Below are 27,591 nucleotides of genomic sequence, written 5' to 3' on the forward strand. Positions count from 1 at the left end.
AGTGAGCTCTGGTGGCATAGTGCCTAAGGCATTTGACTGCTAAACGGAAGGCTGGCAGTTCAAACCCGCCAGTCACTCCTTGGAAGGAAGACTGGGCAATCTACTTCCGTAGAGATACTGCCTTAGAAACCCAAGGAGGGGTCATTGTGAGTTGTAAGCGACTCAATGGCAGTGAGTTTGGTTTGGTTTTTATACATATATATATGTATTCCTGGGAGATAATGTATTATTTCTTTTTAATGAGGCAGAGTAATTGAACTGATGCAGTACTATTCCTTAGTGCTGTTATCTTATAAAAAAGAAAAAAATATATATATATACACACACAGAGAGGGAGATTTCTTAACTTGTAACCTTCAGAACCATAACCCTGGCAGAGTTGGCATTTCAAATGAGGGAGAATTAGACTATTTTGCTGAAATTAGCCTTCATTTGATAGTTCTGTGATACTCACATTAGAGATTTCAAACTACGTATAGCTTGAATGTGTGTAATTTTAGTTTTTCATGGATTTGGATTTTTATAACATTCATTTAGCATCCTTTTCTTAGAATCCACATCTAGGAGCTGCAAATTAATTGGTAAGAGAAAGCAGATAAGTTCCTGCTTCAATGAAACATGCAGTCAGGTGGGGTCAAAGACATTAAAGAAATAATTGCACTAATCAAGATGTAATTATGGGTAAATGTTCTTGTGATTCTATGAGATGATATAATAAAGGAACCTGAGATGATCTGGGAAATTAAGGAGACATCCTTAGGTGAAACATAAAGGAGGAGGAAGAGGAATCAAGGAAGAGAGTGTGAAGATAGGGAAGGTGCTGCAAGTAGGGAGCATTGTTGTGGTTAGCTGCCAGGGAAGGAGTTTGCTCTCTACTCACAGTGACCCCGCACTCAATGGAATGAAATGCTGCCTAGTCCTGTGCAGTCACCATGATCAGTTGCCAGTTGGACCTTTGTGATCCATAGGGTTTTCATTGGCTGATTTTCAGAAGTAGATCACCAGGCTTTTCTTTCTAGTGCCTCTTAGTCAGGAAGCTCTGCTGAAACCTGTTCAGCATCACAGCAACACACCAGCCTCTGCCGACAGATGTGCTTGAGGTACATTGGCTGGGAATTGAACTGAGGTCTCCTGCATATAAGGGTAGAATTCTACCACTGAAATACCAATGCCTCATAAATTAGAACTATGATTTTGTTTTCTAGCTCCCTGTTCATTACATTTGGCTGGAATTGCAGCCTATACCTATGAGGCCACAAAGGATCCACATATGTCTTTAGAACAAATTTCATGCACAGTTTGGGTTAATAGTTGACCTGAGTTCACTCATTTCCATAATCAAGGAGTTTGATCTTGGGAGCTCTGGTGGTGTGGTGCCTAAGGCATTTGACTGCTAACCAGAAGGCTGATGGTTCAAACCCTCCAACCACCAGAAGGAAGATTGGGCAATCTACTTCCATAGAGATACCACCTGGCAAACTCAAGGAGGGGTCACTATGAGTTGAATTGACTAAACAGCAGTGAGTTTGCTGTTTTTGGAGACATGATCTTAAACACACTAACATTTTCACATTAGTGAAGGGCTGTCTGTAAGGTGCTTCCTCCAAGATTCTATGTTCTGAGAAAATAGAATTCTACAAGCTCCCAAGGGATGCTCTTGACAAAAGCTACATAAGATGGAAACTCTAAACTTCTTGTGAAGGATACAGGGCCCCTCCTGATTCTAGAATCTTAAAGCCAGCCTATAAATCCCCCCTGGAATTACTCTTGACTAGTGCCAGCATCTATACCTTTTCCTCATTTTTTGCTACTGCTTCAGAGTCCGGGTCAGCGAGACGAGAGGTTTCTGCGGCCCTCACACCCAGAATTTCTTCTATTGCGTGGGTCAGCAAACCAAAAAACAAACTCACTGCTGTCAAGTCAGTTCCAACTCATAGCGACTCCTCCTTGGGTTTCCGAGGTGGTATCACTACAGAAGTAGATTGCCCAACTTTCCGTCCAAGGAGCAGCTGGTGGGTTTGAACTTCCAGCCTTCTGGTTAGCAGTCAAATGCGTTAGGCACTATGCCACCAGAGCTCCCCATGTGGGTCAGTCAGTATCCATAGTAATAATAATAAAAAATGGATAACAGACTTGAAACTTTCTTTCAAATCTAACTGATTATGAAACACTCAATTAGAGCATAAAGCCTCAGTGAGGAGATGATTCCTAATTAGGATAGAAATTGGGTTGATCATCTTTATTAGAAAGGGTAGGATGATAATTGAGAATGCAATGAAAAGAAGAAATTAAACCTAAATCTTTTTGCTGGAAAAATTAAGCTGATCCAATTACCTCTTCTTTTTAAAATTAGGAAAGCCCAAATTTTGAATTGCCCAATTACAAAACGTCCTGTGACCATCATTCTTCTAGAGCAGAGCTGTGGTGTTCTGGAAAAATAGCCGTTTGATACATTTACCCAAACCAAGTAAAGTCTCATTGTCAAAGGATGGAATTTGAGAACTGCAGTGATCTGAAAAACTAACTATCCCAAAGTCCAGTTATTTGTTTGATTCAGTTTCTATCATGTGGTGCAGATTCTAGATTTTGCTGCTTTGTTTTCCCAAAAGTGGGCAAGAACTTACTTGGAAACCTATGTTAAACAGACCTAACTTTTTAACTAAGGGAAGGAATGTGTAAGGAAAAAGACTAAAATGTTAAAGAAATCAGTAAGATACAGTGTATTGAACTGTTTTCACACAGAAAGCTTAGTTGCTATACCTATGTGGGGTCTTAGTCTTATTTTAGAAATTGCCAGTTTCACATTTTGTTTTGAAATGAATGAAGGCTGTATATTTATACTATTTACTGAAGTCAGGAAACAGAGTAAAGTTATCTTTGTGAATGATCTCCTGCTTAAGACTTATTTCAAATTAATGATATAAATAATCTAACAAGGTACTTCATTGTACATTTCTGGGAGCAAACAAAATGGCAATGTGTTTTAATAACAACATAGCTATTTGATTTTTTTTTTTCCCTTCCCCACATTTGTATATAAATTGCTATAGAATTACTTAAAATGCTGCATATAAATTAAACATTAAAAAGGAGATATGGCCAGACTAAGCTACCCATTATAATCTTGAGTTCCGCAGTCATTGCCTCAAGGACACTCCATTTCATATCCCATGTCCATCTTTTGAAAAGTGATCACCAAGTTTCAAGTAACATTTAAGCTCAGCAGGCAACTGCATAATTTATGGACCTTTTTGGTTTTATGTTTTTATTTTAATGAAAAACAGGAAAACAGAAGACTTTTTCATGCATTAATGTCTCTTTTTTCTCTTTCCTTTCTACTCTGCTCTGTCAGATCGGGGCCCTGAAGGACTACTACCACTTCTACCATAGCAGGACGATTAAAAGGTCAGTTCTCTCAAGCAGAGGAACCCACAGTTTCATTTCAATGGAACCAAAGGTAAGAAGAACCAGTTGGGTGGGGACCAAGAGGCAAAGCTTCTGCATTTTTCATTGGTAATATTACACTGGGCAATGATGACCAGCACAAAGGTTCAAATTTCTAGAGTATCATACTGTTCTTTGTTGTAGTGTCTTTGCTTCATCTTTAGGCAAGGAATAGATGTGGCTTGGTTTTTACTGACGTACCATTATCATCCCAATTGTAGTGTAGATCCCAGGGATATCCATAGGGATGAGTTCTTATGGAAAAATGGAGAGAGAGGAAGAGAGACTGAGATTGATTTAGTGTTAAGAATTCCATATCTAATTATTTACATACAGATCTCAGGTTCTGAGCTTCCTAGTGGGAAGGGTCACAATGAAGCATGATTATTTTAGGTGGCATTAGTAGAGCGATGTCTTTGGGCTCCTGAGCACTAGACGGTGTCTGGAACTGGTAGGATACTAAGTACAAGTAGAAGAATAGAAGTAGGCTCTTGCTTTTCAGGGCTGCTGTATGGCAGCCTGCCTTCTGGGGCCCATCGTATTTCTTTCTTATATATTGTCTTTGCTCCAAGTTCTTTTGAGTTGTACAGACAGCATACCCTGGCATGAATCTACAAGTAGGTGTGGTAAGCCCAGGTTTCCCACTACATTTTAAAGATGGAAGGCAGCTTTGAAATGGGAGACAGGAAGTTAGGGAGGGTGAAGGACACAAGGAAAAGAAACTAATAGCCAGCAACTAAGATGTCTGAGGGCAAGTTAGACAATATCTATCCTTATTAAGTTTGAGGAAGGGATTGACTCTGACAGGCATTTAATTGGCCTCTGAGAGGTGTTGAGTAAACAGGAAGACAGAGCAGCTGCCCCAACTTGTTGCAGTTCCTCTGTGGATTCCTTGCCCATTATTTATTGATTAGGATGGTTGTTTTTCATTATGATTTGGGTTTGCTGTTTGAGTTTATTTTAAATAAACTGTGAACAAGTCCTTAGCAGTGAGCTTAGCAAGCTCAGCTAGAGATTCCTCAAAAACTCTATTCTTATTAAAGCAAAAATTAATATGCAAATCAGGCTTTCTGTTTGGAGTCCTGCTCTCTGTTATATGCCATGGCTTGCCACATTTAGTTTTTTTCCTAGCATGTTACAGCACAGTGTTAATGATTTTGAAAGTGTGACTTGGTGGATTGAAAGAGTACCTTTCTTCTAGGTCTCAGTTTTTTGTGGTATAGAGGAACATTCCCTAATGCTTTAGCTTTGGTGGCCTGTGGGTCACATTTTCTTTTCTTTCATTTCTATTCAGCACTGAATGTTTCCGAAAAAACAATCTATTGGGGCATTTTTAAATTAGCTCCGTTTTTGAAGTAAAGTCACATTTTTCATCTATCAAACAACTTTTCTGAAGCTTTCTTGAACTTAGGTAATTAAAATGATTCTAATTTCAAACCTCACATCCATGGTCAATGTAAATTTGAAAAACCAAGTACATGTTAGTTTAGGAAGTAAGAACAGAATGTAATGAGGTATTGTTTTCCTGATGAAGAGTTTACTGATGTGCTGCTATTTCAGTGCTTGGTCTTAACTTGGGGGCAGCTAGGTGTTCATTTGTTCTTTTTTCAGTGCATCAAATAGCGTGTGTGTGATCTAATAGAGACCTTGAATGCTGGGACACATAGTATGTCAGATGTGTGCCTTTTCCTCACACAGACCGGATTCGCTAAGCCATTTTAGGCCGGCACCCAAGTGTATGTATGCTTAGTTCCCTTTTCCCCTCAATAAAAAGGATGCCCAGAGCTCGGACCTATCTTATTCTCCTTTTTAATGCTTCCTAGCTGTCTTTCCCACCCAGCCAGTTATACAGAAGGGCCATAATTCTCTTACCTATTCAGATGGAGTGCCACAAATTGTGATTTGCCTACAATTTATTTCAGATTATACTTATATTGCATACATTCATTAACCATTTCTTGATCTCCTAGTGTGTGTGTGTGTGTGTGTGTGTGTGTGTGTGTGTATATATATATATATATATATATATATATATATACACAAGGCCCTGTATTAGATGCTGAGGGTTCAGTGATATAGTTCAAGGGAGCTCTCTGTTGAGGTCTATGATAGGCACTCTGAAGGATCTGAGAATATTTAGAGTTTACAGTGTTTCTCAGTGTTGGGGAGGAAAGTGAAGGAGAGGGAAGGGGTTCTACTACATTCCTCCTTCTCCAGCTTCTTCCTCAAAAAGATTTTTTTTTTTTTTTTGCATAGACATACCTGATCGATTTTTTAATTTTAAAAACTCTTTGTTTATAGCAGAGTTGTTACAAAAATGTTACAGAGAATTCCTATATATTCTTCCCAGATTTTCCCAAATTTAACAAGTTACCATGCTTTAGCATTCTTTTTCTCTGTGTGGGTATACATATATACATATGTGTTCATAGACATATAATACACATGTTTATATGTATATGTATACACACACATATGCAATCACATGTGTATGTTGTTGTTGTAGTAGTGGAGTGCCATTGAGTCAATGCTTACTCATAGTGACCTCATGATAGAGTAGAACTGCCCCATTGGGTGTTCTTGGCTGTAGTTTTCATGAAAGCAGATCGCCAGGTCTTTCTCCTGCGGAGCCATTGGGTCAGTTTGAACCAACAACCTTTTGGTTAGCAGCTGAGCACATAACTATTACACCACCAGGGTTCCTTATGTATATTTTAAAAAAAATATACATGTGTATTTAAATACACATATATAAATATATGTGTATTTAAAAAAAAAAAAACAAACTCACTGCTCTTGAGTCGTATCCAACTCATTGCAACCCCTCCTTGGGCTTCTGAGGCAGTATCTCTAAGGAAATAGATTGCCTAATCTTCCTTCCGAGGAGTGGCTGGTGGGTTTGAACCACCAGCCTTCTGGTTAGCGTCAAATGCCTTAGGCACTATGCCACCAGAGTTCCCTTATACATATATAGATACATGTTTATAAGTTATAAGTTTTTCCTGAAAATTTAAGAGCAAACTGTAGACTTCACTGTGTATTTAAACAAGTTACCAAACCATAGGCAAAAAAAAAAAAAGAAAAAAACCAAACTCACTGCTGTCGAGTCTGATCTTTGGGTTTTCAAGGTGGTATCACTACAGAAATAGATTGCCTGTATACAATAATGAAAATCAGATGGCAGTGATTTAATATTATTGTCTAATGTACAGACTTTGTTCACATTTTGTCAATTTTCTTTACCTAGGCAAGGTAAAAGACAAGTTTTATTTGTCATGTCTTCCAAAGCTCCTTAATCTGCAATACTTCCTTCTGTCTTCTTTTTCTTATTTTTTTTCTTTCCATTAACTCAAATTTTTGAAGAGTACAGGTCAGTTGGGTGTGTCTCTTTCCTCATGATTAGATTCAGGTTTGGCAAGAACATCAGCGTAGGATGTGTCCTTGTTCGGTGCATGCCATCAGGAAGCACATGATGTTGACTTATTTACTTCATTACTGATAATATTAACTCTGATCATCACCTTCTCAATAAAGGGAAAGCTGGAACCAGTTGCCTTCCAGTTGGATCCAACTTATGGTGAGCCCATATGTGTCAGAGAACTGGCTCCACAGTATTTTCAGTGGCTAACTTTTCAAAAGTAGATCTCCAGGCCCTTCCTTGGAGGTACTTCTGCATGGACTCATATCTCTAGCCTTTCAATTAGCAGCCAAGTATGTTACCATTTACACCACCCAGGAATTCCTACATAATACGAGTCTCTTATGTTTATAATACTCTGTGATTCTAATGACTCATAAACTAGGTGGCTGTTTTATTCCACTAGTTTCTAGTTAGCAGGAGGATGACCTCTGAAACTGTTTGCTATTAGGTGCCATCGAGTCATTTCCTACTCAGAGGGACGCTATGTACAACAGAACAAAACGCTGCCCAGTCCTGCACCTTCCTCACAATTGTTGCTATATTCGAACCCATTGTTGCAACCACTGTGTCAATCTATCTCATTAAGGGTCTCCCTCTTTTTTGCAGACCCTTTTTAAAGAGTGCTATGAGTCAGAATTGACTCGATGGTAGTGGGCTTATGTTATGTTATGTTGAAGTCACTTTACTTCCATGTGTAAGTTTGGTGGAATCCCTGGGTGATGCAAATGGTTAACATGCTCAGATGCTAACCAAAAGGTTGGAGGTTCCAGTTCACCCAGCAGCACCTGGGAAGAAGGGCTGGCAATCTACTTCCAAAAAATCAGCCATTGAAAACTTTATGGAGCACAGTTCTACTCTGATACACAATGGGGTTGCCATGAGTCGGAATCATTTCAAGACAACTGGTTTTATAGATCTCAAAGGTGAAATTAGACCCAGTAGGAGAAGTTATAGGCAAACTGATTATGACTCAACAAGTTAAGTTTCTTTGAAAATGGAAACATTTGTCTTGTCCAGTAGTGAACTCCCTATCACTGGACATGCTGAAACAGATCTAAAAAAAAATTTCTTTTAGGAGTACAGTGGAAAGGAAAGAGGTACAACTAAATCAACTCTAATTCTAAGGAGGCTGTGATTATATGATTAATAATATTATATGGCTATTTTTTCACAACTGAGATGCAGTCACACATATCCACATAATGAGTCAGGTTGACTGAAGATAAACTTTAGGAAGAAACAAGTTGGAAGAGGTGTCCATCCTTGACCCCAAAGGTGATTCTACTCTGGACAGACAGGCCTTTAATAGATTTGAAGATATAAAAAGTATTGGAAAAGATAAGAGGTGAGGCAGCAGAACCTTTATAATAAAATCAAATGAGAAAAAGAAGAAGCTGTGCTTGTGTAATCATGGATAGGAAGCCAAAGGGGTGGGCTCAATTCCAGACCTAAAGGACAACTAGGGGCCATAGTCTCAGTGGTTCCATCAGGCTCTATCAGACCAGCAAACCTGGTCCTTTTTTTTTTTTTTTTTTTGATTTTGGGTTTTGTTCCACATTATTCTCCCACTCTATCCAGGACCTCCTTCAGAGATCCCCCTCCAAGTGGTTGACAGTGGTAGTCAGGCACCATCTAGTTCTTCTGGTCTCATAATTGTGTAGGCTGAGGATTGCATGGTGTACCAGTTGCTTGGACTAATTGTTTCCACGTGCCTTTGGTTTTCTTCATTCTTCTTTTCTCTGGATGAAGAGAGACCATCATTGCACCTAGATGTCTGCTTGTTGAGCAGTCATTCTTGATTGTCCTCTTTCCCCTCATGCCACCATAGCATACCATCAAGAGATCCTATTGGTTCCACCACTAAAATTCACTTTCCTTCCCTGTGCTGCTTCCATTCTGGTTCATGCCACATCATCTTTGATCTGGACCATACCAGTTGCCTCCACTTGCACTCTTGTTTTCCTATGAGCATTCTCCACTGGGAGTAAGCTTTTTAAGATATAAACAGATGAAGTTTTTACTGGCTTCCCACTACCCTTGGAATAAAATCCAAAATTTTCTTATTGATTGTTTGAAAATCATAATCTGATTTCATCTTACCTCCCTGAACTGGTCTTTGAAACCTCTCTCCCTTGCTCACCACACTCAGCTCATCACATTGACCTCTTTTTTTCTCCCCTCAATACATACTGAGCTTTTTCCATTATTTCCTTTGCCTGGAATATACTTCCTTTGGTCTTTGCATGATTGATGTCTTCTTCTTCTTCCATTATCAAATGTACCTCCTTTGAAATACCTTTCCTGATCACCTTTACTAAAGTGGTTCCTTAACCTCATCCATCCACTTACTATGTGGATTCAACATAATCATGTCCTCTATGGTACCTATCTAAATCTGACACTATGTTGTTTCTTTGTTTGGTTGTTGTTAGTTTTTTTTCTTCCAGGATGTAAGCTCAGTGGGGGCAAGATCCCATGTATCTTCTTAACTATGGTATTCCCATGATCTAGAACAATGTCTGATACATAAGAGACTTTAAATCTATGAATTAGTGAATGAATGACATTTTAGCACTAATTTTTACAGGGAAAAAAATTTTTATGGACAATAATAAAGCCAGGAGCCATAATTTTCTCTTATTTCATTTTATGGTGACTTATCACAGGCTCTCTGTATGGTGTTAAGCTCATGGCTGCTAATTGAAAGACTGGTTTGAACCCACTCAGAGATGTCGTGAAAGAGAGGCTTGGCAGTGTGCTTCTAAAAGATCATAACCATAAAAACAGTATGGAGCACAGTTCTACTCTGAAACACATGGGGTCTCCATGAGTTGGTATTGACTTGACAGCAACTAACAACTACACATATTATTGTAGATATGAGTGTGGCCAGGTGGAGTGATAGTATAGCAAAAGTTGTGCAGACTTGGACTAAATTGTGTGTATTTGGATTCTGGTCTCAGCTTTGCTATTAACTCAGAGTTGCTATTAGCATGTCACTCCTCATTGGGTTTATTTCACTTGTAAAATTATGGAGTAGACTAGATATTTTCTAATGTTTATTCTGAACCATTAATTACCATCTCTAATCAATGTTGCTTGTGATTTTACTATCACTATCCACACTGCCTATCAGATGTACCCTTTTTGTATTCTGTGTTCTAGTTTCCTTCTAAACCTCCTCCTTCTATCTCTCTCCACAGCACTTAAAATATTTCTTAGCATAATCAGCTCTCTCCCCTAGATACTGTTTTGTTTGAAAGAGCTGATTTTGCAAATAAACTTGAGATTAACCTGGTTAATCTTGAGACGGAAATAGACCCACTCAGCTATGCACATGATAAATGAGGAACAAGTCACATTGCTTCTATATTGTCCCAGGACGTCTCTCTCACTGATACAAGGGTATGATAATGAGAACAGTAAGTATTACTGATGTTCATGAAGTTCCAGAGGAAGGCGGCTCCGAGCAGAAGACTTTGTACTTAATAGAATTCCTTCTAAAGAATTAAATATTTTATGTGGTTCTTTGCAAAATGGAATGCCTTCTAAAATAACAATGACAACATAAAATAAATTTTTAAAAAGCCCTGCCTTGTGTATATGAGAAATTAGAAATATATTAGGAAGAGTGGTGGTGGTAGTGGTGCTGGTATTGGTGGAGAGGAGGGTGGGTGTGGGAAATAGAGGCCAGAAATAAAACAGATATATATGCAGCATATTTGTAAGTGATTCTATTTTTAATAGTGAAAATTTGAACTTTGTGCCATTTTTGCGTTCTCATTCAGATGTGTTTCTCATATGTTACTTTTCTCTCAAGTACCTTGTCAAAATGGTGTCCTGAGGGAACACAGTGTTAGTGAAAGTTGTCACTGGTGTGGACATTCTTTCTTAACTTATTGGTGAAATTAAGCAAGCTTTCTCACACGTGATTTGGCAGGCTCTGTATACCTAACCCTTCAACCTCTGTAATAGATATGTGTGTGTGTGTGTGTGTGTGTGTGAGTGAGTGATACTGAGGGGGTGCTACTACAGCTACCCTTCTGGAAGCTGCCACAGTAAGAGCATTTTAAACATCTATGTAGCAGCCTTCTGGTGAGCTGTTAGTTGTCAAGATTGGATGAGTATAGACAGAGCAACACAATTTAAGGATTTGTACTTTTATGAATTTTTACAAACACTGTAGTGGTAGCACTGTCCCTTCATATGGAGAAAGTTTTAACTCCATAGGCATAAGTTCCAACCAGTGGTTAGTATTAACTGATAGGAACAGGGTCAGAAGTCCAGCCTGGCACCACATCTAAGACTGTAGAATTGCCCTAAGAGGGCAAAGGTTCCAAGTGTAGACTTAAGTGAAGATAACACAATGAATCACCAGTACATAAAGCTAGTGTTTTTCAGTTTCATGACTCTATGGCTCAGAATTCACAGTATTTGGGGAACATTGGGATTAAAATTTAGAGACCGTTTTCCCCTGTGTATCAGTTTCAGCACCTTGCATTGTAAATTAATACAGTGGCAGGAAATTACAAACACATTTTGTAAGAGTTGGTTTTCTCTTAGAATCAATGGATAAGTGGAGTCCTGAGATCAGACTCGTGTGTCTCATTCAAGTTTGTAGCTGAGCAAAACCTGTGAAGAGACAGGAACGCTATGCATTTATGGAATCATTTACAAGCTTTGAGTCTAAAAAATGTTATTTGACGTTCTGGTTACCTACTGCCACTCTGACAGGAATATACCACAAATGGGATGGCTTTTAAAAATAGGAGTTTATTCTCTTACAGTTTGGAGGCTTTAAGTCCAAGTTCAAAGTGCCAGGCTCTAGGGGCTGTGTGAAAGACCCTTGATCTTGGGCTTCAGCTCTACCTCTTGCTCCCAGCCCACTGAAGCTAGAGGCATCTCTTCACTCAGGCAGCTATTGCCTGCTGAGGCTAACAAGCCCAAGGTGGACAAGTAAAATGACACAGTTCCGATGTTACCAAACCACATGCAGGCCATTAATTTAAGTCTATTGAAAGTCCCAAGCATGGCAGGCTGCTGAACAACAACACGGCTACATGCAGGGTTCAAGCATGCCATAAGCTAGAGACCATTCCCAAAGCTGCTACTTACATACGGGAAGCAAAACACATCCCTAAAGCTGCTTGTGGCAGATCCCACCATGGAGGTGAGTACCAGTCTTACCATGGGGAATAACTACCACCAGCTGCCCAGCCACTCAATCAGGCCCAGCCAAGTTGACACACAAACTTAACCACCACATTTGACGAGAAAGACTATCCCACTAGAGAAAATGATATCCCATATTTTTTTAAGAGTTACTGGTGTATACAATTTTAAAAAATCCTTTAAAAACCTTTGTATTAAGTATATATTTTAGTTCTTCAGAATTGATTTTCCCAACATTTTGTTAAAATTTTCAAACATACAGCAAAACTGAAAAAGTGAACTTTCGTCTACTTACCAACTAGATTCTGTCACTAACATTTTACATACTTTTTTTTCCCTTTTCTGCCTCTGTCCATCCACCCATTGATCCATCTTAGTTTTTGAGGCATTTCAGAGGCAATTGCAGATATCAGTTCACTTCTCCCTAAATGCATCAGCATGTTTTCAGAATGCAAACAGCATACAATATTTGCTTGCATATTGTTTCTTGTTGGTGTAAATTTTCCATACAATGAAATTTAAAAGTCTTACATGTCTTTAAGTTTAGGCAAATGCATACACTTATGTAGCCTGACTCCCTGTAAAATAGTATTACCATCACCTCACAAGTTTCCCTCAACACCCTTTTCAGTGAGTTGTCTCCCTCCAGAGGCAGTCGGTTTTATTTGACTGGTATATATTTTTTTAAAAAAAAAATAAATTAAGTTATAATTTACCCTTCTTAGTGTACAGTTCTGTGAGTTTTGACAAATGTATACAGTTTGTGTAGCCATCACCATAATCAAGATATAGAAAAGTCCCATTACCCCCAGACATTCCCCTAGATTCCTTTATAGGCAGGCAACTGCTTCCGTACCCAAGGCTCTGCCTACTACTGACCCGTTTTCTGTCCCTATAGTTTTCCCTTTTCTAGAATGGCATGTGAATATTAATATAATAATATTATATTATAATATAATATTTTTTGAGTTTGGATTATTTCCCTTAGCATAGTGTGTGCATTTGGGATTCATCCATAAGGTTGTATCAATAGCTTATTCTTTTTTATTGCTGAGTAGTATTAGATTATATGGATGTACCACATTTTGTTTTTCCATTCACCAATTGGAGCAAATTTTTAGGGTTGTTTTGGTTTTTGGTGATTATGACTAAAGCTGCTGCAAAGTGAATGGCATTTGTTTTGAGGCTGCTATGAGTGAATTTTGTTGAAAATAATTTAAAAAGTGTTTGCAGTACATTGACAGAGAACTGCCAGAAATTCAAGCCATATTCAGAAAAGGACATGGAATGAGGGGTATCATTGCTAATGTAAGATGGATCTTGGCAGAAAGCAGAAGAATACCAGAAATATGTTTAAACCAAAAAAAATAAAAAAAATTAAAAAAAACCAATACACTGCTATCAAGTCAGATCTGACTCATAGCGACCCCTCCTTGGGTTTCTGAGGCCATATCACTACCGAAGTAGATTGCCCAATCTTCCTTCCGAGGAGTGGCTGGTGAGTTTGAACCTCCAGCTTTCTGGTTAGCAGTCAAATGCCTTAGGCATTGTGTTTTATTGACTATACAAGGACACTCAATTGTATGGATCATAATACATTATGGATAACATCAAGAAGGATGGGAATTCCAGATCATTAAATTATGCTCACCTGTACATAGACCAAGAGGCAATTATTCGAACAGAACAAAGGTATACTTGAAAAGGAAAACGCACTGTTGTCAAGTAGGATCTGACTCATAGTGACCCCTCTGTGGGTTTTTGAGGTGGTATCACTACAGAAGTAGTTTGCCCAACCTTTCTTCTGAGGAGTGGCTGGTGGATTTGAACCACCAGCCTTTTGGTTAGCAGTCAAATACTAACCAGAGCTGCATTGTTTAAAATCAGGAAAGATGTGCATCAGGGTTGTATCCTTTCACCATACTTATTAAATCTGAGCACGTACTCCGGGAAGCTAGACTATAGGAAGAGTAATGCTGCATCAGGATTGGAGGAAGGCTTATTGACAACCTGAGAAAGGCATAGACAACACAACCTTGCTTGCTGAAAGTGAAGATGACTTGAAACACTTACTGATAAAGATCAAAGACTATAATCTGTAGTACGGATTACACCTCAACATAAAGAAAACAAAAATCCTCATGACTGGACTAATAAGCAACATCATGATAAAAGGAGAAATGATTGAGTTGTCAAGAATTTTATTTTACTTGGACCCATAATCAAAGCCTATGGAAGCAGCAGTCAAGAAATCAAATGACATATTGCACTGGGCAAATCTGCTGCAAAAGACCTCTTTAAAGAGTTAAAGAGCAAAATGTCACTTTGAAGACTAAGGTTCCCCTGACCCAGGAAATGGTATTTTCAATAGCCTCATAAGCATATGAAAGCTGGACAATGAATAAGGAAGACAGAAGAAGAATTGATGCATTTGAACTGTGGTGTTGGCAAAGAATATTGAAAATACGGTGGACTGCCAGAAGAACGAACAAATCTGTTTTTGAACAAGTACAGCCAGAATTCTCCTTAGAAGGGAGGATGGCCAGAATTTGTCCCTCGTACTTTGGTCATGTTGGGGTAGCTTCCTTCCCCTCTTTATGCCTTAAAGCAGTAATTAGGACTTTGAACTAAGAATCTGGGTACTAGTCCCTAGAGAAGGATATCATGCTTGGTAAAGTGGAGGGTGAATGAAAAAGGGAAAGACCCTCAATGAGACAGATTGACACAGTGGCTGCAAAGATGGGCTCAAGCATAGCAATGACTGTGAGGATGGTGCAGGACCAGGCAGTGTTCCCTTCTATTGTACATAGGGTTGCTGTGAGTTAGAACTGGCTTCAACAGCAACTAATGTCAATAACATGAGGTGGATTTGCGTTCTCCTGCTTTGATGTTTATTTGTAAATCCTCCCAGTTATTACTAAATAAAATACAAATGCACAATCAGAAGTTGCTAGGGATATGGATTGTTCAGTTATTTTATTCCTATGAAATCTCCAGCTTGTAAAATCCAGGCCAACAATACTTAGTATATTCCATTTTGCATTTTGACTCTGGAACCTGAGGGGAAAAAAAAATCACTAACTGTTTGAATTCCATGATCTAAATTGTCTTTCTCATGGGTGATTTTTTTCAAGAGGATTTGGAGCAATATTCTTTCCTGGGCAGGACACAGATTTTAGTTTTCCAGTCTCCTGAGAAATGAGTATGTATAATCCGCCCTTACGGTCTGAATACAGAGGAATACAGGTATTGGTGGTAAGTTGATTGTAAAGAAGCAAGAAAAGTAAGATTGTGGAACAGGGATAATGAAGGAAGTACAAGCTCCATGAAGCAATAGCAACCATCAATAAATATTTCACCAGGTTGTTATGTGGCAGTGGTCATACCAGTTCAAGTCACTTCACTGTAAATTAGGTTGATGCAGGGTTTAGTTAGCTGAGACGCCAATGAGGGGAGGGATTTCACTGTTGGATTGTAGCTTTGTTTTGGCCAGGCATCTGGTGCCAAATGCGAGAAGCCGCTGCTCTGGCAAGGTACCCAGTGGGAAGAAACCTGCTTGTCTCTTCTTGCTTTGTGCATTTTCTGTGAAAGCAGAAACAATTTGGTAGTTTTATTTATATGCATATGGGAGCATTTGATGACTCAGTGGTAGAATTCTTGCCTTTCCATGCAAGAGTTTTTGTTGTCAGGTGCCATCAAGTCAGTTCTAACTTGTGAATAACAGAACCTCATGTACAACAGAGCAAAATGTTGCTCACTCCTGAACCATCCTTACAGTTGTTACTATGTGTGAGCCTACTATTGTAGCCGCTGTGTCAGTACATCTCACTGAAGGTCTCCGTCTTTTTTGCTGAGACCTAGATTCAATTACTGGCCAATGCACTGCAGACACAGCCACCACCCATCTGTCAGTGGGGGCTCACCCTTTGCTCTGATGCTGCATAGGTTTCAATGGAACTTGTAGACTAAGATGGACAAGAAGAAAATTGTTGTTGTTATGTGCTGTCGAGTCACACCCGACTCACAGTGACCCCTCCTTGGGTTTCCGAGGCAGTATCACTACAGAAGTAGATTGCCCCATCTTCCTTCCGAGGAGTGGATGGTGGGTTTGAACTGCCAGCCTTCCGGTTAGCAGTCAAGTGCCTTAGGCACTATGCTACCAGAGCCGTTTGAACCACCACCCTTCTGGTTAGCATGCCACCAGAGTTCCTTAGCCAATGAAAATCCAGCATGATCCAACATGGATCCAACATGGATCACAATGTCTATAACCAATGAGGATGATAGGGCAGGAGCACCATTTTGCTCCACTGTGCATGGAGTTGCCATGAATTGAGGGAAGACTCAACTCCCAACAACATTTACATGCCTATGGTATGTATACTTTTAATGGTATTGGAGATAGCAAAAAAGGTACTTACTTTATTCATTTACTCATTTAATTATTCAACAAGAATGCATTACGTATCTATCAAATTCCCATATTTTGGAAATTGTTAAGTCAGAATGGAATACGATTTAGTCAGATAGGGTGAGCTTGTGAGAGCCACAAACCATTTTTCTCCCTCTCCCAGAATAAGCAGACTTTAGTAAAGGAAAAAAAGATTAGTCTGTGGTTTTGTCACTATCATAAGAGTAGAGATGCAGTTGTACATATCAGATTCAGTGAGGTCCTGTGGGGTAGCTTCCCTCCCCTCTTTATGCCTTAAAGCAGTAATTAGGACTTTGAACTAAGAATCAAGAAGGAAAAGGTGTTACCATGAGAAACTGTGTTTAGCATTGACACTGGGAGGTGTTAAACTGATAAAATAGAAATAAAAGGATATTCTCAGACTGAATAGGTTAACAATTGGTGATTCTTTGTGCAGCTAAACGTACATGGAAACATTGCAAAACCAAGTGACTTTACAAACATACTTGGCATTTTGTTTCTAGAAGCAGGCCTGTTTTTTAGTTATGCTAAGTTTGTATGTGGTTTAGGAGATTATCATCAGGGAAACATTTTTCTTTGTAGGGATATTATTGTTTCAATTGTGTTCATCAGTCACTTTTAACAGTTAAATACTATCAATAATCTGCTTTTGTGTTTGTAAACTTTCATGCTGTTTGTGGATTTACAAGCACATAAATTGGTTAGGGAACCTCCTGGGATGGAAGGGAAATGCATCCTTGAGTATCTCCCTCTCCCACTCATCTTATTAGAGAAAGCTGATGATGCGCCCAGGGAAACACTGTGGTACTTTATCCTTATTATAACGATAGCTTTGTTACAAAGTTATTGAGTTACAGTGCCTTGGCTTCTTTCAGAGATCAAATTTAGTCATGATTGCAGCTGTTACAATGGTAATTTGTTACATTTAAAATACTTGGCTCTCCCAAATGTCACTATTAATGAGAGTGAAGTGGGAGTTTGGCTGCATGCATGGATCAAGTGGATTCAGACCTCCTGAAAACCAAGGAGAAATGTGTGCCTATGCCACAGAAGCCTCCACCAACCAAATCAGGCCAGCACACGGGGTGCATGATCTTAAAAGTTATCTTACTCTATTGCTTTAAGACTTTCTCTTTGGAAAGCTGGGTGCATGCAGTGCTTCCCAAAGAGAAAGGAAAATTGTGGTAAAGCACACGAAGATTTTACTCTGTAGTGATTGTCTACACATCCTTGAGCTATTGTTCGTACGTCCTGTCTGAATGGGGACACTAAGCTGCTGTTAAGGGAAAAATTTGGAAATGGATAATGGTGACAGTTACAAAACACGATGAACACAGTTACTTAATGTGACTGAATTGTCCATGTGAATAATGTAGAAATGGCAAATATATCTCTGATATTTTGTTGTTGTTATTAGTTACTGCTGAGTTGATTCTGACTCACGGCAACCCTGTGTGTGCAGAATAAAATTACTCCATAGAATTTCCAAGGCTGTGATCTTTTGGAAGCAGATAGCCAGGCCTGTCTTCCAAAACATCTCTGAGTAGATTCAAGCTGCCAGCTTTTCTGCTAGTAGTCAAGGGCTTATGTTTTGTGCCACCCAACCATCTTTTATACAATAATAATAATAAAAGAATCAAGAACTGTGTTTCTTTCCTTATAGATCTTTTTTTTTTTCTTTAAAAATACTTTGGAAATTTTTTAGGTTCTGCATTAAATATTAACTGTGTGCTAATGAAAATCTCCATTTTTATGGTTCATAATAATTCAAAATATATCATTTGAAGGGAAAGCTAGTATTCGTCAAGTACCTACCATTGGCTAGGTACTGGGATCTGCCCCTCACTACCATTCTGTCATTTGATGTTCTGGACAAACCTTTGGAGAAAGTACATGCACTTCTTTCCTGGAAACTGAGTTCAGAGAGGTTACAAGAACTTGCTGTTTTCACTAAACAGTGCTCTCTCTTGTATTTGTTTTTCTTCTCTCTGCCAAAGATAAAAGGTAGGAGTATAAAATGTAGCAGTTAAAATTGATTAACATTACTTTAGAATGGAACTGCCAGGCATGGCTGAAAAATCAGCTTCTCTTCTCCCACTTTTTAAACCCCCTCCCACCAACACACATACTTGCAAGTCATTTTTAATGATACAAGTAATTTTAAACAGCTGAAGACACTGAAACTTTAGTTTTAAACTGTAGCTTCCAGTTAATTGCAGTTATAAAATCTTAAATTAGAGCCAGGATACCACTATGAATGAGAATAAAATAATAATAACTACTTCTTAGATGCTTAGTATGTATTAGACTCTGCTATAAGTGTTTTATATAATGTTAACTCAGTGTTCCTCAACTGTTTTTCCTTATTATTGTCTGCCTAAGGAGGAAAATCAAATCAAATGTAACTTAAATTTCTCCATAATGAGAGAAATTGAATAATAAGGAATACGATTTAGTCAGATAGGGTGAGCTTGTGAGGGCCACAAACCATTTTTCTCTCTCTCCCTGAAACCAATTTTTATCCCCTTGGGGGCAATAGCACCCCTGCTGAGAATGCATTTTTTTTACCTCAAATCATTTAATGTGCTTGATAACCCTAAGACATAGCTGCTATTAGTCTACCCATTTTACAGACGAGAAACAAAGGCCCTGAGATGCTAATTAACTTGATCAAGGCACAGTTAGTAAGTACTACAATTTCCCATTTAACTCTTCAGTCATTCATACCAGCTACTGTCAGACCTTTGGCAGCAATATGAATGAATGTGTTAGAGTTGCCTTGTTACCTTCTGGTTAACATACATTTGAGTTCTGGCTTTGCCATACTTAGTAATTCTCAGCATAAGCCTGTACTCTGTCTCAGCCCTTTACTAAATTCTTCATGTATGTTGTTATCTAATTTAATCCTGTCGATAACTTGTGGGATAGGCCTTATTACCCTCATTTTATAGAACCACGAGATTAGGAAACCTAGCCAAGGCCACAGGGCTAGTAAGGTACTGAACTAGACAACCAGTCCAGATCGGTTATATTGCAAAACTCATGCATGCCCTTGACCACTTCCATATAATGCCAGCATAGCTTCTAGGTGGGCTTTTAATATCTCATCACACATCTGACAGATGTATTTATATTCCAGTTTTCTTTGAATTAATTCTAGATTCTTGGTCAAATGGAGGGACTCAAATTTAACTTCCCACAAAATCTATAAAACTTATGGAAAGAGTCATGTGTAAGTTAAGGTACAAACTGCATGGGGATATTAGAGCCTGTTCTGGTTACCTTGTGCCACTCTGAGAGGACTATATCAAAAATGGGATGCTTGGACAAATAGGAATTTATTCTCTTACAGTTTGGGAGGCAAGAAGTCTGAGTTCCAAGTGCTAGGCTCTAGGGGCTACGTGAAAGCCCCTGACCTTGGGCCTCAGCTCTGCCTCTTGCTCCGGGCCCACTGAAGCTAGAGGCATCTCTTCACTCAGACAGCTGCTTGCTACTGAGGCTGACAAGCCTATGGTCAGCAAATAAAACAGCACAGTCCCGATGTTACCAAACCACATGGTAGGCCATGAATTCAAGTCCATTAAAAGTCCCAAGGTCGGCAGAGCATGGCAGGCTGCTGAACAACGACATGGCTGCATGCAGGGTTCAAGCATGCCATAAGCTAGAGACCATTCCCAAAGTTGCTTCTTATATACAGGAAACAGACCACATTCCTAAAGCAGCTACTCAGCTGCTCCAATACATTCCACCATGGAGTTTACCAGTCCCATCATGGGGAATACTACATCAAGCTGGCCAGCCACTCAACCAGGTTCAGCCAAGTCGACACACAAACTTAACCACCACAGAGCTCTAGCTAGAAAGCACTACTGCCTGACACCAATTAGAAAGGAAGATAACATATCATAGAATCTGGGCAGGATTACAAAACAGGCCCACTTTTTTTCTGGTAATATCTTGCTCTTTGTGTCCCTCTCTCAGTCTCTCATTCAGTCTCTTCCATTTATTTACCTCCTTTTTGTTCTCAACATCCTCATATTCTCTTCCTAAGCACTTCTCACACAGACTTTCTGAGCCACAATAAGTTATAAAAAGCCAATAATAGATTAAAGTATTATTTCTTCACAGAGTCTTTGCAATTTGGCAGAAATTGAAGTTTAAGGGATAAAGTATGAAGGATGACATTTTAAGCACTGGAGAAATTCATTGGAGGTCCTTGCTAAGCCCTTAGAATGCTACTCAGATAGTAGTGCCCTGCTGACACAGCCATAGCCCTGTTTCTCAGGTTATAAACCAGGGGAAGAGAGAATGTTGGTTTCATAGGGTTTGCTATACACCCACCTTTTTAAAGATGTGAGCCTGGTGTTAGGTGAGCCTACATTCTTGTTATTATGCCATATTTTAAACCAGATCCTGACTGAGTCCTGGCAGAAGGTGATCAGTGAGATGGCTTCTGCTCTTTGCAGCTCAGGGTGACTATGTGGGTGGTCTTGCCTGCCTTAGTTTCTCCATCTGTTTTAGTGCAAAAGATTGTAACATTCTTGGAGATCACAGAATGGAATGTGCTGTTTAAATACCAGGCAGTGTTGTTACAATAAATAGCAAATTAGTGACTCTTCCCTTAATTTTCTACACTTGATGACTTACGAGTTTACCAAAGAGTCAGAAATTATTGCTAGGAAAAAAAATCTTTATTGCTATTTTCTAACAAAAACAGCATTTTAGGATTTTGGCCACCATCTGTTGAGAATCAGAATCTAGTCTCTCAATGGAGGCTCTAATGTTGTTGCTGTTATGTGCCATTGAGTCGGACCCGACTCATAGCAACCCCCCCGGGGTTTCCAAGGCAGTATCACTACGGAAGTAGATTGCCAACCTTCCTTCCGAGGAGTGGCTGGTGGGTTTGAACTGCCAGCCTTCTGGTTAGCAGTCAAATGCCTTAAGCACTGTGCTACCAGAGCTCCTCTAACAGTGAGGCTGAAGAGTGGTTGCGACAGAACCTGGAATCCTCCTATTTAGCTGGTTTGTTAAGATCTGCCTCATGGGTTCTAGCCTGTGCATCTATCTAGCAGTTTTTCTTTTCTTTTCTTTTTAATAATTTTTACAAATGTATTTTTCTAATTTAAAATCTTATTTAAACACACTGTAGTTTAATATTAACATTTCCTGTTGGACAAGAAGAGAAGATGAGAATGTCTTGGTTTTAATAGTCTGGCTTTCTAATTAAAATCATGTAGGAATGGATATAGCATAGTGCCTAAGGCACTTGACTCCTAACCAGAAGGCTGGCGTTAAAAATCCCCCAGCTACTCCTCGGAAGGAAGGTTGGGCAATCTACTTCCCATAGTGATACCTCCTCGGAAACCCAAGGAGGGGTCACTATGAGTCGGATCCGACTCGAAGGCACATAACAGCAACAGGGCTAGAGTGTGGTTTCTTTCCAGTAGCTGTATGGAACAACTGTTTCCTTTAGGAGATTCTGTTTCGATAGATCCTATTCTCATTTAGTGTTGTAGCAAGGATCCAGAGATGAGCAAATAGATTCTCCTCTCTCACCCAAAAGTGATTGTTTGTGAGTAGAGAAAAGAGCAATGGACTTGGAGCCCTAAGTGCCGTGTCTCTGATTTGTCCTGTTCTAGCTGTGTGTAGTCGTTTAGTAGGAGCAACAGTATCTGCCCTGTCGAACTGGATTGTTATGAAGCGCAAATGAGATTTCAAACTGCTTTGTAAACTCAAAAGGATTATGCAAAAATAATGCATTGGCAACAGTAAGATTTAAGGTCTACTTTGGGGCAAACTTACTTAGTTTTAACTTGTATGAGAAAAAATCCCCTGAAACAGGCCTAGGACACTTTCAGCCTTTGACCCGTTCCAGGCTCAATGAGGCCTTTGGATGTGACATTCACTGGTTCCTATCCCAGTTGGAATAGATTGGAGTTCGAGGGTTAAGAATGAAGAAGTTAGCTTATTAGGACATTTGACTCTATATACTTAGCAACAACTGGAAGAAATCCTGTTTTCCAAGTATCCATGAGAAAGTTCATAACCATGGACTGGGCAGCTTGGAGAAAGCATGGTTCAGACGGAGGGCATGAGTTTTAGGGGCCTAAGACCTGTATTCTGGAACCCAGCCCACTGGTTATATGTGATTCATGAGCTTTTGACTTTCTGGGCCTTAGTTTCCTCCCTCTTGCAGGGTTGTTTTGGAGATTAGATGAGATAATGCACATGGACGTTTCTTCCCATAGAGGACTATAGGCCCTTGATTTGGAATAAAAAATCAAAAACCCCAACTCACTGCCATGGAGCCAATTCAACTCATAGCGACCCTCTTCAGGTTTCTGAGGGGTATCTCTACAGAAGTAGATTGCCCAGCCTTCCTTTCGAGGAGTGGCTGGTGGGTTTGAATTGCCAGCCTTCTGGTTAGCAGTCAAATGCCTTTGGTACTGTGCCACCAGAGCTCCCAATAAGAAGCATTAATTCTATCTCTAACTTGGGGATTTGAGCAATGATTTAACTTTCTGAGCCTAAGTTTCCTTCTGTATGATTAAGAATTGATAATAGTTGAAAGCTTTTAGTAGTGTAAAGGTTACAGTTGTTGTTGTTGTTGTTGTTATGTGCCGTGAGTCGGCCCTGACTCATAGCGACCCCTCCTTGGGTTTCCGAGGCAGTATCACTACGGAAGTAGGATTGCCCAACTTCCTTCCGAGGAGTGGCTGGTGGGTTTGAACCGCCAGCCTTCTGGTTAGCAGGCAAGTGTCTTAGCCACTATGCTACCAGAGCTCCCAAAGGTTACAGAGGTAATGTAGAAGACACTTTAAAGCAGTTGTTGTTGTTGTTGTTTGCCGTCGAGTCGGCCCCGACTCATAGCGACCCCTCCTTGGGTTTCCGAGGCAGTATCACTACGGAAGTAGGATTGCCCAACCTTCCTTCCGAGGAGTGGCTGGTGGGTTTGAACCGCCAGCCTTCTGGTTAGCAGTCAAGTGCCTTAGCCACTATGCTACCAGAGCTCCTTTATATACTTTAAAGCAGTATATTCACTCATTCCTTCAATCAGACAACACTACCTCATGTACTCTGCATTTTGCCCAAAAGGAGTTAGCAGTTTAAAAAGCAGATAGATGTGGAATTTGACAGACATGGAATTAACCATTCTGTAGTTAGTCCTCTGTAGGAAATATGCCCATGTTACAGAGGGAGCATTGAGGAAAGTGTATAATTGGGGAATCTGGAATATATTCCCAGAGGAAAGGAGGCCCTTTAGCCAACCCTTTAAGGAGTAGAAGTTTGTCTGTGGAGAAGAGAATCGAAGTGGTACAAGAATATTCTAAGGGGAAAGATTGGCAGAAGTTTCAGATATATGACAGAGAATGGCATTATTTAGGCCACATTTCATTTAGGTTTGATCTTAAGGGTGTGTGTGTATGATGTGGGCATAGGATGGGGAGGACATGTAGGGTGAGGAGTATTAGGGGAAGAGTCCCCAGGAACTAGGTCATGAAGGACAACTTACTCAATACTGAAGAATTTGGACTTCATCTTGCATGAGTTGAGGTATCATATATATGAGATTACAGAATATTTTGTTCTTGTTAAAAGACAATGCTTCTGAGCCACCATATACTACTCATGCAATTTTATATTCTACTCCCCAGCCTTGATTGGAGAAAAATTCGCACTCCCTAAGTTAACTTCTTGCCCAGTGCCCCATGCACAGCAGTTGTACACATCCAGGTAGTGACTGGGCTTGGGGCCAACTCTGTGGCTATGGCGTAAACTGAGGTTTTTGCCAGGTGAAGCTGAAGAGTCCTTATGGGAGTCAACTATGCAACTGTGGACTCATTTGCAGCAATAAACATTTAACTTAAAAGATCATTTATTGGGAGCCAACTGTGTATAGCGGTATGTTGAAAGAAGGGGAGAAATAGGATATATAAGATATGGTTAAAGGTTTCATAATGAAAGTAGCTGCCTTTTGTTGAATGATCATTATGGGACTGGCATAATTCTAAAGTGCTTTACTTGTGTTAATTCATTTAAACCTTCCAAAGCCCTCTGAGATGAGTGTAATCACACTCTATATGGCACAGAATAAGCAACTGTAAAAAAAGGCATGAGGGTGGCAGCTGACCTTCTGTAACTTCACAAGTGGGGAGAAAGGTCAAGATCCACATCAACAGCCCAAGGCTGGTGCCTATTGTGGTGAAAGTAAGACATGCCACCACCCTCCAACGTTTTTACCAATTCTGATACCAACTGTCTCTCTCAGCACACTCTTTACTTCTCTGCTGGGTTCAATAATTTGTTGCAGTGGCCACACAGGACTTACAGACTATACTCATAATTATAGGGCTCATTAGGAAAGTAACAGGTTACAATTCATGTTCAGGACTGCTCAGGATACAGTTCCTTGTTTAGAACACCCTCCTCTTAGCCATGCCCATAGACACTCCTCTCTTTGGCTTTCAGCCTTTGGCCTGGCCTTTGCCCTGCTTGGACAAGTGTTACAAAGGTCTTGTAGCTCTACTGATAGGTGCCCAGGGAGGCACCCCACCCTACCAGTAAGGTTCCTGCCCAAAGGCACTCAGCTTTTTTGCTGAGAAAACTACCACTCGCTTATGCCTGTCTCTGCCACCAGGATCTGCTGCCACTGTTTTTCTGCTGCTGTTTCTTGCTGCCTCTCGCTATCTTAGCAAAGTGTTACAGCTCTTTCTCTGTCTTCTGGGTCAGGGAGATCCAGCATAGGGATCTCAGCTCTAAAGGATGTGCTCCACTCCTGGCTCTTCTTTCTTGGTGGTAGCAAGATTTCCCCTTTCCTATTCTGGGATGGCTCATTTTAAGCCTTGTGAGATAGCAAAACTGACCAATCCCCATTTTAGGATTCCATGCACCTTGTTTCCATGTTTCCATCCCCATAAGGTGGGAGCTTTGGTGGCATAGTGGATAAGGCACTTGACTGCTAACCAGAGGGTCAGCAATTCAAACCCACCAGTGCTCCATGGAAGGAAGACGGGACGATCTACTTCTGTAAAGATTTACAGCCTCAGAAACCCCATGGGGGTCGCTGTGAGTCAGAAATGACTTGATAGCAGTGAGATGACTATCCCCATAATGATGTCATGTGCCTTATTTACATTAACAAGTATTCAAGTCCCTTGCTGGGCAGCAAGCACCTGACATTTGCTGCATAGTCCCACCTAGTCATCTGGTAGGAGTTGTAAGGATCATGGCTAGAAGGGCCACATTAAATAATTCACTACACCACAGCAACTTTCTGTACACAGCTGGTTTGGAGAGGAGCTAGGGTTCAGAGTTGTATGCTCAACACCAAAGTCAATGCTTATAATCTGCCTTTGGTCCATTATGGAGAAAGATATATAGGAATAACTGTAGGTATGGAATGCAGATCTCCTTGGTATACATAGGGTCACCATTGTTGACTCAATAGCAACTGGGGGAAACAGAAAGACTATATATAAGGTGAATCCGTATACATGAAGGTGGTAGTAGGGAATAACAGACTTTTTCAGTTATAAAGTAAAAATAAAAATGTTCTTGACACCTCTTCTGCTTTTACCTACATTTCTTAAACTCTAGGCTTAATCAATCAGAGAAATTGTCACATTCGAACAAGTGGAGAATTGAAGGGGAAATAAAGTGGTGGGAAGGACTATGAATACTCTGTAATATTCAGAGGTCAGCTCAGCTCAATAATCTAGAGGCCTAAGGAGTGATTGCCTAAGGCTCTGCAGACAGTTAGTCATTAAAAGGAAATGGAAAAAAGTCAATAGAGAGAAACTATCAGAGAAAAAACTTAATTCTAATATTTAGGAAAATAAGAGGGAATATGATCATGGGGAAATGCAGGATGATTAAGAATAGACAACAGAAGAGGAAGAGGGAATTTGAAATACCAAAGATTATAAATCTGGTTGATATAGAGGCCAGTTTAAGCTTTTATATATCACGGGGCCGTGCTCATTTATTATTCTCCAAAATTATATTTATGGAAGAGAAGGCAGCCAGAGATGAATATCATGCATCCCTGGGGCTCCAGCCATGCTCTCGCTCCTTCACATTCAACAGTTATTTCCTGAGTGCCTTCTAGGAACTCAGTTCCCTAAAAGGTTCACAATAAATTGTAATCTAGCAGAATTTCAAGAGTGAAAAGAGTGCAGATGACATCAGAACAACAGGCACTGCATTGTCCTGATCAAACAAGGATATCTAGTCATCCTGTTCAGTGATGAACAAAGCTTGCTTCAACCCCAAGCTTCAAGTTGACTGGCCTGTAAGGGAAACTAAAATATATACCCAACCAGTTAGAATGAAAGGGGGAATGTGTTAAAATGCCAAAGAACTACTTCTTCCCGATCAAACAAAAAGAGCTGTGTGGCTTAGCAGTGTCCTTGACTCCACCAGTTAGTTACTGAGTGGCAGTTAGACAAGGTCCTCACCCGCACATTCGCTTGCATTCTTGTTGCTGCTGAACTGAATAGAATCCTTGTGATTGAGCCCAACATCCAGGCCTTCTAACTCCATCTGGTGCCTTATCTCCAAGTAAGGGCATAGACCATGGGACTGGTGTAACCCTTCACAGAAATGATACAATATGCTCTTGCTACAAAGTTGTTTAAGCTCCAAAGGAAAGCCAAGGAATTTAAGGTCTTTTAATGAATTGGTAGTAGAATTATACCATGGAATTTCCAAGGTTGTAAATCTTTTTAAAGAAGTAGACTGCCAAATCTTTCTCCTGCAGAGTGGCTGGTGGAATCAAACCACCAACTTTTTGATTAACAGTTGAGTTCTTAACCAGTGCATCACCAAGGCTCTTAAACCCATTGCTGTTGAGTCGATTCCAAGACCCTACAGGTCAGAGTAGAACTGCCCCCATAGAGCTTCCAAGGCTACATTTGTATAGAAGCAAACTGCCTCATCTTTCTCTATCCCAGCAGCTGATGGGTTTGAACTGCCAACCTTCCACTTAGCAGTTGGACACTTAACCACTGAACTTTAAGGATTGCAACCTTGAAAGCCCTATGAGGATAGTTCTACTCTATCCTTTAGGGTCTCTGAGTCAGAATCTACTAGATGGTAATGGGTCAGATTTTTTTTTTTTTTT

At 39.9% G+C, this 27,591-nt stretch overlaps 1 protein-coding gene across 1 annotated transcript in view; it reads left to right on the plus strand.

Moving 5' to 3' along the window:
* PCSK5 (proprotein convertase subtilisin/kexin type 5) overlaps positions 1-27,591 on the plus strand; it is a 600,269-nt gene that overhangs the window by 48,357 nt on the left and 524,321 nt on the right. The window contains exon 2 of the mRNA XM_042780610.1: positions 3,353-3,457. Within this exon, the coding sequence (XP_042636544.1) occupies positions 3,353-3,457 (105 nt within the window). The remainder of the gene's footprint in view (positions 1-3,352; positions 3,458-27,591) is intronic.

This window comes from Orycteropus afer, unplaced genomic scaffold, assembly GCF_000298275.1.
Source record: "Orycteropus afer afer isolate SDZICR_OR568_19922 unplaced genomic scaffold, OryAfe1.0 scaffold00005, whole genome shotgun sequence".
Classification (NCBI taxonomy): Eukaryota; Metazoa; Chordata; class Mammalia; order Tubulidentata; family Orycteropodidae; genus Orycteropus; species Orycteropus afer.